The following is a 12,324-nucleotide window of genomic DNA, read 5'->3' on the forward strand; positions in this document are numbered from 1 at the left end:
TGAAGCTCCTCGCTTACGTAATAGACTGGGTGTTGAACACCGTTTTCTTCTCGGGTTAGAACCACACTAATGACGTATTCTGAAATAGATAAATAAAGCTTCAGGACCTCGCCGACCTTAGGTTTTGAAAGCAATGGAGGCTGAGCTAGTTGTCTCTTTAGCTCGTTAAAGGCATCTTGACATTCTTTGGTCCATTCGAACTTCTTTCCTCCTCGTAACGTGTCAAAGAAGGGTTTGCAATGGTCCGTAGACTTGGAGACGAACCGGCTGAAGGCGGCAATCCTTCCGATTAAACTTTGTACCTCTCTAAGTTTAGTTGGAGACCTCATTTGGATGACAGCTTGTATTTTTTAGGATTTGCCTCGATTTCTCGGTTGTTCGCAATGTAACCTAGGAATCTTCCAGAGCTGACCCCGAAAGCACATTTCCTTGGGTTCAACTTCATTCCATACTTCCTCAGTATATCAAACATCCGGTCAGGTGCTGACAGTGATCCTTGGGCTTTTGACCAGCATATCATCAACATACACTTCCATTGTTTTTTCGATCTGTTGGAAAAACATGGAATTCACTAGTCATCGGTAGGTCGCACCAGCGTTTTTGAGACCAAATGGCATTACTCTGTAGCAGTAAAGACCTCGGTCAGTTACAAATGAGGTATGTTCTTGATCTGGGCCGTACATCAGTATCTGGTTATATCCGGAATACGCGTCCATGAAGCTAAGTAGTTCGTGTCCGGTAGTGGCGTCCACCATTTGATCTATTCTTGGTAAAGGAAAAATATCTTTTGGGCATGCTTTGTTGAGGTCGGTGAAGTCTATGCATACCCTCCAATCTCCGTTGTGTTTTTTCACAAGGACCGAATTTGCGACCCACTTAGGGTATTTGGCCTCACGGAACCTCCTTGTTGAGTGCTTCATATCTTTCAGGCAAGGTTCTAAAATGCGTAATGCGTGGCAATGCATTTCGATCGAGCATCAAGCATTTAAAGAATTTGCGTGCTTATGCGAAGCATATACGTTATTATGCCTTTTGCCAATTTTTAATATTTTAAACTAATAAATAAATAAAATAATGTATTCTTTGAATTTTTATGCATATTCTTCAAATTAAAAATTTTTTTTACTCAAATTATAAATACTACAATAAGACAATTACTTCAAATTTATATATATTTTTCAAATTTTCAACAAAATATTTGCTCAAAATCATAAATACTACAGCTACTTGATAATCAACTCCTACGATTTGATTAAACAAGAATATTGGCAAAAAAATTCTAAATCTTGTCTAGCTCTTTATTAGATTCTAATTCAATCTCCTCTTCTTCATTCAAGTCATCTTCAGTGTCATCTGATACGAAATCATTTTCATCGGGTTCCCTTATTTCGACTTGAGAATTTCTATTACCTCTTGTAGATGGTAATATATTGTCAACTTTCTCCTCATCATCACAACCATCAACAATCCAAGATTGTGCATTACTAGCATCACTTGCTAATAAAATTTCTAATTTATCCTTCCTCTTCTTTTTGTTCATCAACCTTGCATTAAATTGAACATAAACTAGGTTTTTCATCCTTGTGGCATCTAAGCGGTTCCTCTTCTTGGTGTGTACCTACATAAAGAAGTTTAAAAATTTTAGTGTGCTAATTTAAATTATCAAATAACTACTAAAGTAATAACTAAAATGCATCAACGTAATTATTTAATTAGTACTTACCCCTTCAAAGACACTCAAATTTCTCTCACAACCGGATGAACTAGTAGTCAAACCAAGGATCCTCTTTGCCATTAATTTTAAGTTTGGTGCTTCATTGCCATAAAAGTCCCACCAACTTACTAGTAAATGCAAAAGAAAGAGATAAAAATATTATAATATGTACATATGGTATGTTACAAGAAAAAGAATAATAATATTAACATATCCGAACTGTAACTTGAAGTATTTTTCTCACATCCACATGCTGCTAGTTTTCTTCCAAATGCACCTTCTTTTTGAGTGTATCTTTGCAACTCAACATTTATCACATGATGTTGCATTTGAGCATCGGAAAAGAACTTTTCAACATAAAGAATCACATTATTAGTTATCAATTGATTATCTTTGATTTTTGGATTCTTGAAGAAGTAAAACAGATTCAAAAGATAAGCTGTTGTGTGAAGTGGGCTATCAATTTGATCCTTGCCCTTTACATCAATAATGTTCAAGATTGGCATATAGTCACTTTCCCTCTTCAACATCTTTATAATGTCATCCTTTGCCTTTAGTAGCTCTCCATAAACAAATCCCATTGAAGGTTTCTCCTCTTCATCAACTAGTCTAAGAACTTTCACTAATGGAGTAAACACTCTCAAACACAAGTCTATCAAGATCCAAAAATCATTGGGAACAACAATATCAAAGGTCTCTTTTCCCTTTTTGCTCTTAGACCATTTTGTATTGTCCCATTCATTGCTAGTCATCATGTTTCTCAACTCTTATTTTTTATCGAGCAAACTTTGTAATGTTAAGAAAGATGTAGCAAATCTAGTGACTCCCGGCCGAACTATCTCCCTTTTTGTAAACTTCCTCATTAGTGCCAAAGTCTTATGATGTGCATAGATGAAAATAGTAAATGATTTTGCCTTCCTAATCACTCCTTTGAAGCTAGGAAGTTTAGAGATTCCCTCGAGCATAAGGTTCAAGTTATGAGTAGCACAAGATGTCCAAAAGATATTAGGCCTTTGCATTGATAACAAATTCACGACGGCCGTGTTATTGGAAACATTTTCGGTTACAATTTGAACCACATTTTCCTCTCCAACCTCTTTAATACATTCATTGACATATTCAAAGATGTATTCATCGGTGTGAGCATCATCATTAGTTTCCTTTGAAGAAAGAAATGTGGTTCCCAATTTACAATTCACACACAAATTCATGATACTTCTTCTTTTGCTATCACTCCAAGCATCGATCATAATAGAACACCCGTTATTTTTCCATTCTTCTTCTTGCTTCTTAAGAGTTTCTTTTGTTCTCTCCACCTCTCCCTTCAAAAGTGGCTCCCTTAATTGGTCTTGAAAAGTTATCCATGGGACCCACATGTATAGGCCTTTTCCTTCCCCCTTCAATGATAGAAATTTCTACCTCTTCTTCTTCATGTGTAGACATAGATATAACTACATCTTCCCTCAACTTAGCTTTATTCAATGCATTCTCTAACTTCTTAGACTTAATCTCTTCAAGTGCTTCACGACACTTGGCTTTTTGCTCTTGACTTGCTTTAGGACACGGTTTCACACCCATTCCCTTGATGCCTGCTATGTGTACTTTATGCCTATTAATCGCGGTCTTTGTAACTTTGTCACACAATGTGCATCTCACATTATTAGGTTTACTAACATCTTCAACAACTGCAGTTTCCCATCCAACATCTCCTGAACTCTTTTTCAGCTCATTATCTTCTGAAATGGAATTAGATGCCTTCAAAGAATCATTTTGCTCCATTGGCTTCTAGTAAATTGAAAAAAAAATGATAAAAGCAAGAATCAGCTTGTGAGCAATTATTTAATTTCATTTGAAGAATCATCTTGCGTCATTGGCAACGAACTTAACAGTGAACTGGTCAGAGTTCATGTTTTAATCTCACTAACATAATGACCAATTATTTAATTTCATTGATCGATTATTTAATTAATATATTATCATCACAGCTTTAGTAGATATCTTAAATTATATGATTCATCCATATTATATTATATAACTTGCTTTTCTCTCTTACACAGTTACACTGCCTGACAAGCACTATTAGACATTGGTTAATTTCTTTCTGTAAACACCATAATTGTTAATCACCATAAATTAAGAATAATATCAATAATAAAATTGAAATAGTAGACTTACATAAAAGCAAAAAACGAACAGGTTTCCTTTAGTGCTTTTTAAGCTTTCCTTGGTGGGCAGCAGCCAGCAGGACGATGGGCATCAAGATTCAGGGTATGTATAATGTCCAGATAAAGATTTATGCTACAGTCAAAACCCTGGAGATTTTTGTATATAATTGATGGACTTATGTGATTTGGGTCAATTTGATGTTTGTTGGGCTCAATTATATTTTTTTAAGTTATAAAAATGGGTTGTACTTTGTTATGTTAATTGGAACATATTTTTAATTACAAATGCGTGGCATTTTGGAGAATATGCGCGCATATGCGGTCAACGAAATGAGTTGACCGCATTATCATATGCATACCCCATATGTGATGCGTTTCGAAAACGCATTGAGAATAAGCATGCATATGCGAAGCATATGCGCGCATTTTAGAACACTGATTTCAGGGTTCAGAGGTCGTCATTTTTGCTGCTTTGGTCGAACTGAAGGATCCACCTGTAATTTGTGGCATGCGATGTTGGAGTCTATTCCTCTCATGTCCCCGTGATTCCAGGTGAAGACATCAAGGTTTTGTCTAAGGAAGGCCACAATTTTGTTTCAGGTGGATGGCTGCAGCTCGCGCCCGACTTTGAGCTCCTTTGTTGGGTCCTTGGCACGGACTTGAACTCCTTCTAGTTCTTCAACGGGTTGTCCTCCTTCGATCCTGGTCCGCGGGTCTAGTGGAATGAGCTCAGATTCCCATACATTTGCCTTATGCACTCCCGGGGAGTTGCGTTGATGGTTGGTACAGGTTTCCCTCATGGCGGTCGTTTGAGGGTCTTGCCATCATGGAGAACTTGGTGGTGTATTCGTTTCATGAGGGTGGGTGTGAAATGGATTTCTGAAACTTGAGCTTCGACTCATGGCTCTCGGATTTGGTGGAGAGAATGAGACTATTTTTCACAATTAGGGCCCTTCCTCTAGCACCAAATTGTTGACGTCAAAATTAGCAAGGCTAATCTTCAACCAACTTCAAGAAAAAAGGGCGATTTATTGTTGAAAAAAGACCACAAAATATGTTTAGAGAGTGTAATTATGCCTTAGTTGTTGTATGAAATCACTTGCCCTTTACAAGAGTCCTATTCAACTATTTATACATAGTTTCAGCCGACATTACATCAAATCAATCAAATCAGCAACAGTATCGAGCTCGGGACTCAGGTCGCTGGATTATCTTGTAATTGGTCGATGAGGCCGGTGGCCATGTGTCAATGTTTTTTCCAGGTAATGATGACCTGCAAAGGGCTGGAGGTTGAGGACTTAAGATTGGTTGTTTCGAGCGGTGATGATGTTACCTGTGGCAAATGTATTTGATTGATAGGATGATGTAACAGAGGGTAATCATGATATTTTTCTGAAATAACGGCGAGATTGTCTGACCTGGTAGTAAGGACCGAACTCACATTTAACTGAGGTGGGGTTAGCGAATTGTTTTTATTAGATCGGAGTTTGGATGTCAACAGAATTCATTTAACTAGGTTGAATTTCATAGAGATATGAAATTTAATTAATTAAATAGGTTCAATGAGAACTCGAGATGGGTAAATTGAATATAATAGGAGAATTCGACCGAAAACTATATTAGATGTGAATCTTAAGTTGAGATGTAAAGGTGATTAATATGAGAAGTTATTATGTCTTAATGTCTATTCATTATTTGATTTTCAAGACAATCGTGTGCGCATCCATTTATTTTCCAAGCATTTAGATTAAAACTCAAACCCTATAACTTTTTATTTGTTTTCATCAAATAGTGATTAAAGAAAAATTGAATTAAGTGCGGGAATATAGTCATTGTGAGATCGACAACCCGAACTCTTAGGTCCACTATTACTTGTTACGGTTTGTACACTTGCGAAAATAAAATTGACAACACTATTCATAGGCGCTCACTGCGATAGATGCCCTACGTGGCATCCAACATGATGGTTTGTGAGTTGATGTATTAATATGGTAGTTTTTTCTTATTTCAAATATCAAATCACTAATAGTTACATGTATACCACGTAGAGCGACTGTGATAGTGATTGATTACAAATAGCATTATTCTTATTGAAATAACAACTAAACAAGATATAATTAGACTAATCCGTGCATATGATATGCAATATCCGAACATCCATGGGTCAAATGCATATTTTTCATTTTTTCCAATGTTCCATGAATGTCTCTATGATAAAGCTTCACTTTAGTTTAAATGTAAATTCAATCCATTATCACCTATCGCAACGAACTATATATTTAGTTGGAGTGTGGGGGTTCGATTCCTGAAACATGGAATTGGACTCCTTGTAGTATACATGCAACTCTTGTTCCCTGACCTGTTGGGACACATCTCGCGATTTACCTCCCTTACAAAGCTCTAGGAGCAGGGCGCTGGGGGCCCTCAAGGTTGGGGTTCAACCTTTTTTTATATATATATTTAGTTGGAATATTATATATTCTTTGCAAAGTTACTGACCGATGGACCAAGCATTCTATATACCACATAGAGTTTGAATCGTCTTATAATTTAAAGTAAATGGAGCAGGATAATTGTGTAATTGAACATTTATATTTTGGATCCAAACAACATTGTGAAAAATGAATTGCGATCAACCGTTTATTTCCTTGTCGTAGGATTCGTGCCTCAAGATTCCGTAACTGATACTCGTTCAGAAGAATCTACTTTGGTCATCTTCATCCACCTTCATAATCAGCCGTTGATTTACTTGTCATAAGATTTGTGCCTTGAGACTCCGTCATTGGGACTCAATCGACGTAATATACTTCGATCATTTCTATCCTTCTTCGCGAATTCTAACCTTAATCAGCCATGACAAGGTGAATTTATTAGAATAGTTGTTGTTTACTGTGCTTTGCTGTTGTATTATTCTAATCCATTTGTTTTAAATATTTCCCGCATATTTTAACAAGAGCCATAACAAAACTATCTGACAAAAAAAAAATAAAAAAAAAAAATGAACCAAGACTCTCCATCACATATCCGACAAAAATTCAGTCCTCAAATTCCTCCACCACTGTCAATGTTGCCCCACGCCACCGTTCAAGAGGCGGAGACCGCCCTAGGCCGATCTCTCACCACCGCAGAAGCCATTTGGTTCAATTACTCCGCCGCCAAATCGGACTACTTTTTATACTGCCACAACATTCTCTTCCTCTTTGTTATTTTCTCTGCTCTGCCACTTTACTATATCTTCCTAGAAATCTTCTTTATGGACTCGATCAAGTCGTACAAAATTCAACCCAAAGTGAAGCTCTCAGTTTCTGAGGTGTTCCGATGTTACAAATCTGTTATGCGCATGTTCTTTCTCGTTGTGGGTCCTCTTCAACTTGTGTCCTATCCCTCTATTAAGGTACCCATTTCTTAATCGAACCACAAATCAATATTTTTGTTAATTATGCTGAATGTGGGATTATTTTAATGAATGAAGATGATAGGGATAAGGACAAGTTTGCCATTGCCTTCTTTATGGGAAATTATAGCCCAATTGGGGGTTTATTTCATTGTGGAGGATTATTTGAACTATTGGATCCATAGATTTCTGCATTGCAAATGGGGATACGAGAGGATTCACAAGGTGCATCATGAGTACACGGCTCCAATTGGGTTCGCGGCGCCGTATGCGCACTGGGCGGAGATTTTGATCCTCGGGATCCCCTCGTTTATGGGGCCTGCGTTCGTCCCGGGTCACATGATTACTTTCTGGTTGTGGATTGGACTAAGGCAGATTGAGGCTATTGAGACTCACTGCGGGTAATGAACGCCTGCTTAAAATTGCTCATGTTTTCATGTGATTCACATTTTGGAAAAACGTCAGCTTTGATTGATTAAGTGTGATTTTTATCTTCTTGCTTTTGATAATTTGGCCAAATGATGCTAAACAGTAACATTGATTCCCTATCTTTTTAACTTTTTGCTTTTGAGACTTCCAAATTGGATAAAAGTGGTTGTACAACCTACAGCCCCTTGCAAAGGAGGGCGCCGCGCATTTTTTTATTCACACGGGATCCCTCCTTTTTGAGGGGGCTGTAACCCGTGCTGTGTGCTGAGCGGTTCTTTCAAATTATCCTCGTCAATTACAGTAAAGTTTTGTGCACAGTAAATGGGATCTGATGGATGTTTCTCTCTCTCTAGATTTCCTTTTTCTGTGTCTGGAAAGTTTGTAGAGTTGGGCCCTCTGCCGTCATGTCATACGAATTGGGTGAGTTGACCTGTTAGATTCTATTGTCGAAATAAGGTCCATTCAATCATTGTACAAAGAAATTTCTTTTTCTCGCTTCTTACTGCATCTGAGTAGTGCGTTTCTATACAAAGCCCTCAAAAACCAGAGAAGAAATGTTAGCCCAGACACTTTCACAATACAACTAGCCCTCCCATTCTTCCTCTTATCCCTTCTTAAGGAATACCACTTTGAACGAATAAAGAGAACAAGTTTGGATTATAAAAGGTTGTTGAATTAGAAATTTTGTAATTAGAAATTTAAAGCTGACTAACTTTAAATTTGATCGCTACTTTGGTTCTTTTTAAGAAATTATCTCTTGCTCTATTCAGATATAAACATATACATTTTTGGGATTATTGCTCAGTTTTGTTCACGTATATTGTAACACATATGTTTTCCCCCTTTTCCTTTAGATTCTTTTGAACAATACTATGCATTTTATAAACTCATGCATCTGAAACAGATTTAGTTAGACTCAATTGGTTTGGGAACCTTTTTTTCCATATCGTTACTCCTAAAAGGGGTGATTTTGAAATACAGATTTATTAGTCTCTAAACTTTGTTATAATCATTGGTGTTATATTAAGGTACTTGAAATGAGGAAACCTTTATATGGCCCATGATAAAGGGCACTAGAGATTTTGGGCTTATACTACTTTTTTCAATACGTCCACATTGGATAGAATGCAGGGGAAGACTTATACGGCATTAAAATCTCAGTTTATGAATCAATTTGATTGGGACTTCTTGGGATCATATTGTTACTTCAAGCAGCTTAGCTACCAATGCAGTGTCAAAGCTGTTTTCAAAATTGTCGAGCAATCTCCAGCTAACATCGAGTGCAGTGGACCGGATCCATGAAGTTAATGTATTGTTTATTTGTTTTTCTGCCTTTATCATTTCTTGATAACTGCAAAACATGTTCAAGAGAGGTGTGGGGGTGAGGGTGGAGACCTATTCTGCTCTAAAGTTCAAGGTAGCCTTTTTGTGAAAAGAACGTAAAAATATGAGTGTGATGAATTGTATGTGTGTATAGATTATTGAGTACGTATTAAAGAATTCTCTCTTCAAGTCTTAGGAGGGTTGACCTTTGTATAATGGGAGGGAGGAATGGTCCTTTATTGGTTGCCTTGTCATTTTGGTACTCACAATGAGTTCTCCCATCATCCTCAGAGAAATCATTATTAAAGTACTCTAAAGCTGGGCTAGTGCTGCAAGACTCTTTGTGAGGGTGTTGTGCTTGATTTTTTCCTTTTTTTTTTTTTTTTTCCTCCATCTGGCCTACTTGGCCATGTGTTATTTACCTCTGATTTGCTCCCTTTTGCTCATGCGGCTGAGCAAAACTTTTGATTGTAAGCTGACTTTTCTAAACACCGTGTGAGCTCCTGTGAGCCTCATTTTATCACGTTATTTTAGTTTGTTAAAAATGAAAAGAGAAATGATGTCATTATGTGAAATGGATTTTACATGGTTTTACATGAACTTGTGGAACATGAACTCAAACAACTAGAAAACTGATCTAATGATGTATGATAAATGGATAATTAATTTATTTAAATTTCTTCTAGTGTTAATGTAAATATTGCCGTACTCAATTATATGTATTGTGTTCTTTAAGTTATTATATTTTAATAAGTTGGTGATTTCAGATTTTGCTGATTAAGTTTCAATTTCCTTGTCCAGTTTATCCTTCTTTTTGTTGGAAAATGTTGATTATAAAAATAACATTTCATAAAATGGTATGAATTTGAATTTAATATCACACACATGCATATATTTTTTGATCGGCAAATGTAAATTTTATTAATCATTCTACATGATTACAAGTATTCCAGGCATACCTGGGTAATCATGATCAAACGATGTACAAATGATAATGACATAAAGACCACCCCGATGCTAATGACTTGAACTGAATCAATATATATCTATTGGAAAAAGAAGCTATCTGGAAAATTGCTTCTACCTGGAATGTGATTTTACAGTTCTGAATTTGACAATATTCATTCTTTCTTATTTGCTTGTAGTTACTGAATAAGATTCTTAATGAACCAGTTTTTTTTTCCTTCTTTAAGCAGTGTTGTGGTGTTGGATTTATGTACATAATATGTTAGATTCTAGAAGAAAATAAATATCATATATGTTCTGGCAGTCCTACAAGTAAACTGTTGAATTGTTTATTGACACAGTCCCTTTTCTTGGTACAAGCCTACTTCAAAACCATTTGTCTTTCAATGTATTGTGAAAGTTTGGTGCTCCGTGCCACTTAACCTTCCACTCTCCAATTTAGAGTTGCACTTTAACCTCAACAGTTGACACCATAAGAAGGTTTTTTTTTCAAGTATAATGTCCCTAGTGAACTAAAGATCAAGCTCTACCAGAGGTTATTATGTCTTGATCTATTTATACTGAAAATTAATTTTCCTTTTGAGTCCAACCACTTAACTTGGTTACATCATAGAAGGTTTTATACTGACAAATTAAAATCTTGAAAGCTGTTTGTATAAATCCTCAATACTAAAGGGTTGAGGCCACTGCACCTTGTTGGATATACTTCTCTTATCTTGATATGGATGATTTGTTTGCTTATCAGTATTATATGGTTTTAGCATACAAAAAGCCTCAATATTAAAGTAGAACGTTTTTTTGAAGTTTCCTAGGAATTTTGGTTACTTAATATTGGGATATATGTATATTCTTCTTTATTTCATTTGAGAATTGTATACCTTCTGATGATTCAGGTACGACTTTCCTTGGACTCCGACAAGATATATTCCTTTTTATGGTGGTCCAGATTACCATGATTATCATCATTATGTTGGTGGAAAAAGCCAAAGTAATTTTGCTTCGGTATTCACCTATTGTGATTATTTATATGGAACTGACAAGGTGATTATACAAATAGATCATTTAAGCGATTAGGTGTAGTTGGCTTCTAAGTGATTGTAGCCTGATGCAATATTTCTCTTTTGATTTTCTCTCTCAGGGATATCGATATCAAAAGAAAGTCCTCCAGCAGGTAACTTACTGTGTCCTCATCTAGCAGCTTATTTATATGAATTTTAATATATGTGAGGTATTCATTGGTCGGATAGGATTCCTTAATATTGATTACACATCCTGCTGGCCAAGTCTAGCAATCTTGGTGATTGTCAAGTCGAAAATTTCTAAATGTTACCAATAAGGATATCGCATTATGTACAAGTAGCATATTCCATTTGCATAGATAGCATTTTTCTTGATAGTCTATGCTTTTAAGTTTCATCGAAAAAGCCACTTTTTTCTTCACAAATTTTGCGTTATACAATTCCGAAGTCTATTTTTTACTGATATTCTCTTCGATCTGGGACAGTTGCGGGCTGGACAGAAAAGCAATGGCGAGCAAATAGGCGTTTTGCACAACATATCTGCACAAGATGTTAAAGTTGACTAGCATTGACATATTCGAAACTGTCTCTAGACAATATCATCCTCTGTAATGCTTCTTATTGGAGACATAACTAGTTGTCGAAGTCTTAGGTTTGAACTTTGAAGGTGACGTAGATTCGTACACGGTTTTGATGATGTCTGATAGAATCGTGCCGTTGTCCTTTGGACGCCATAGTGCATTTATGATTCAATACACGTACATTTAACTAACTAAATATTAACCGGATTCTACTAATGTAATTAATTCATAGTTAACAATCGTGCTCATGATGAAGCTAAGGATTATACAACTCCTTTGGAGCCTATTACGTATAAAAATGCAGTCGAAGCATCAATGGCACTATAATTTTTCGTTACAACTCACATTATTATTAAGTCATTTGACATTTGGAATTATGTGAAAATTATTTGAACGACCATTGTTCTTAGAAATGCATTCAAACTCAAAATTTAAATTTATTAAGGAGTAAATATATTACCACCACAAAATTTATTAGGTGCACCACATTATATTTACATCATAATTAAAATATAGTTTCAATAAATACACCACAACAAATTAACAATCATATACCTAAATTTATAAATTAAAATAAAAAGAACTATAGATTTTAATAAATACACTACAACTACATATTTTTCTTTTTTTCTAGTAATTTCTTTTTCACCGTGTACAATTTATGTTGCATGCATCCATGGCTATATGGACTAGATAAGAAAAGAAGTAGAAAACCTTACCCATTTCTTCTCAT

General features: G+C 35.8%; 3 protein-coding genes across 4 annotated transcripts; 1 reads left to right on the plus strand and 2 right to left on the minus strand.

Moving 5' to 3' along the window:
- Positions 1-1,279: 1,279 nt before the first annotated feature.
- LOC111398151 lies at positions 1,280-2,469 on the minus strand. Its single transcript, XM_023025087.1, has 3 exons — positions 1,959-2,469; positions 1,724-1,842; positions 1,280-1,618 (listed from the first exon to the last, which is right to left on the minus strand). Exons 1-3 carry the CDS (start codon positions 2,467-2,469, stop codon positions 1,280-1,282), a joined length of 969 nt encoding a protein of 322 aa, XP_022880855.1.
- Positions 2,470-2,481: 12 nt separating this feature from the next.
- Positions 2,482-3,493, minus strand: LOC111398153. Its single transcript, XM_023025088.1, has 2 exons — positions 3,134-3,493; positions 2,482-3,036 (listed from the first exon to the last, which is right to left on the minus strand). Exons 1-2 carry the CDS (start codon positions 3,491-3,493, stop codon positions 2,482-2,484), a joined length of 915 nt encoding a protein of 304 aa, XP_022880856.1.
- Positions 3,494-6,861: 3,368 nt separating this feature from the next.
- Positions 6,862-11,793, plus strand: LOC111398487 (methylsterol monooxygenase 1-1-like). Of its 2 annotated transcripts, XM_023025404.1 has the most exons (5): positions 6,862-7,273; positions 7,352-7,674; positions 10,885-11,032; positions 11,130-11,162; positions 11,496-11,793. In XM_023025404.1, the coding sequence occupies exons 1-5, from the start codon at positions 6,878-6,880 to the stop codon at positions 11,574-11,576; spliced, it is 981 nt and encodes a 326-aa protein (XP_022881172.1). In that variant the 5' UTR covers positions 6,862-6,877; the 3' UTR covers positions 11,577-11,793. The 2 variants fall into 2 exon arrangements, 1 of the variants encoding a protein (XP_022881172.1); XR_002703352.1 differs by lacking the exons at positions 11,130-11,162; positions 11,496-11,793 and adding an exon at positions 8,827-9,119 and having other exon boundaries at positions 10,885-10,968.
- The last annotated feature ends 531 nt before the right edge of the window (positions 11,794-12,324 follow it).

This window comes from Olea europaea, chromosome 8 (assembly GCF_002742605.1).
Source record: "Olea europaea var. sylvestris chromosome 8, O_europaea_v1, whole genome shotgun sequence".
NCBI classification, from domain to species: domain Eukaryota; kingdom Viridiplantae; phylum Streptophyta; class Magnoliopsida; order Lamiales; family Oleaceae; genus Olea; species Olea europaea.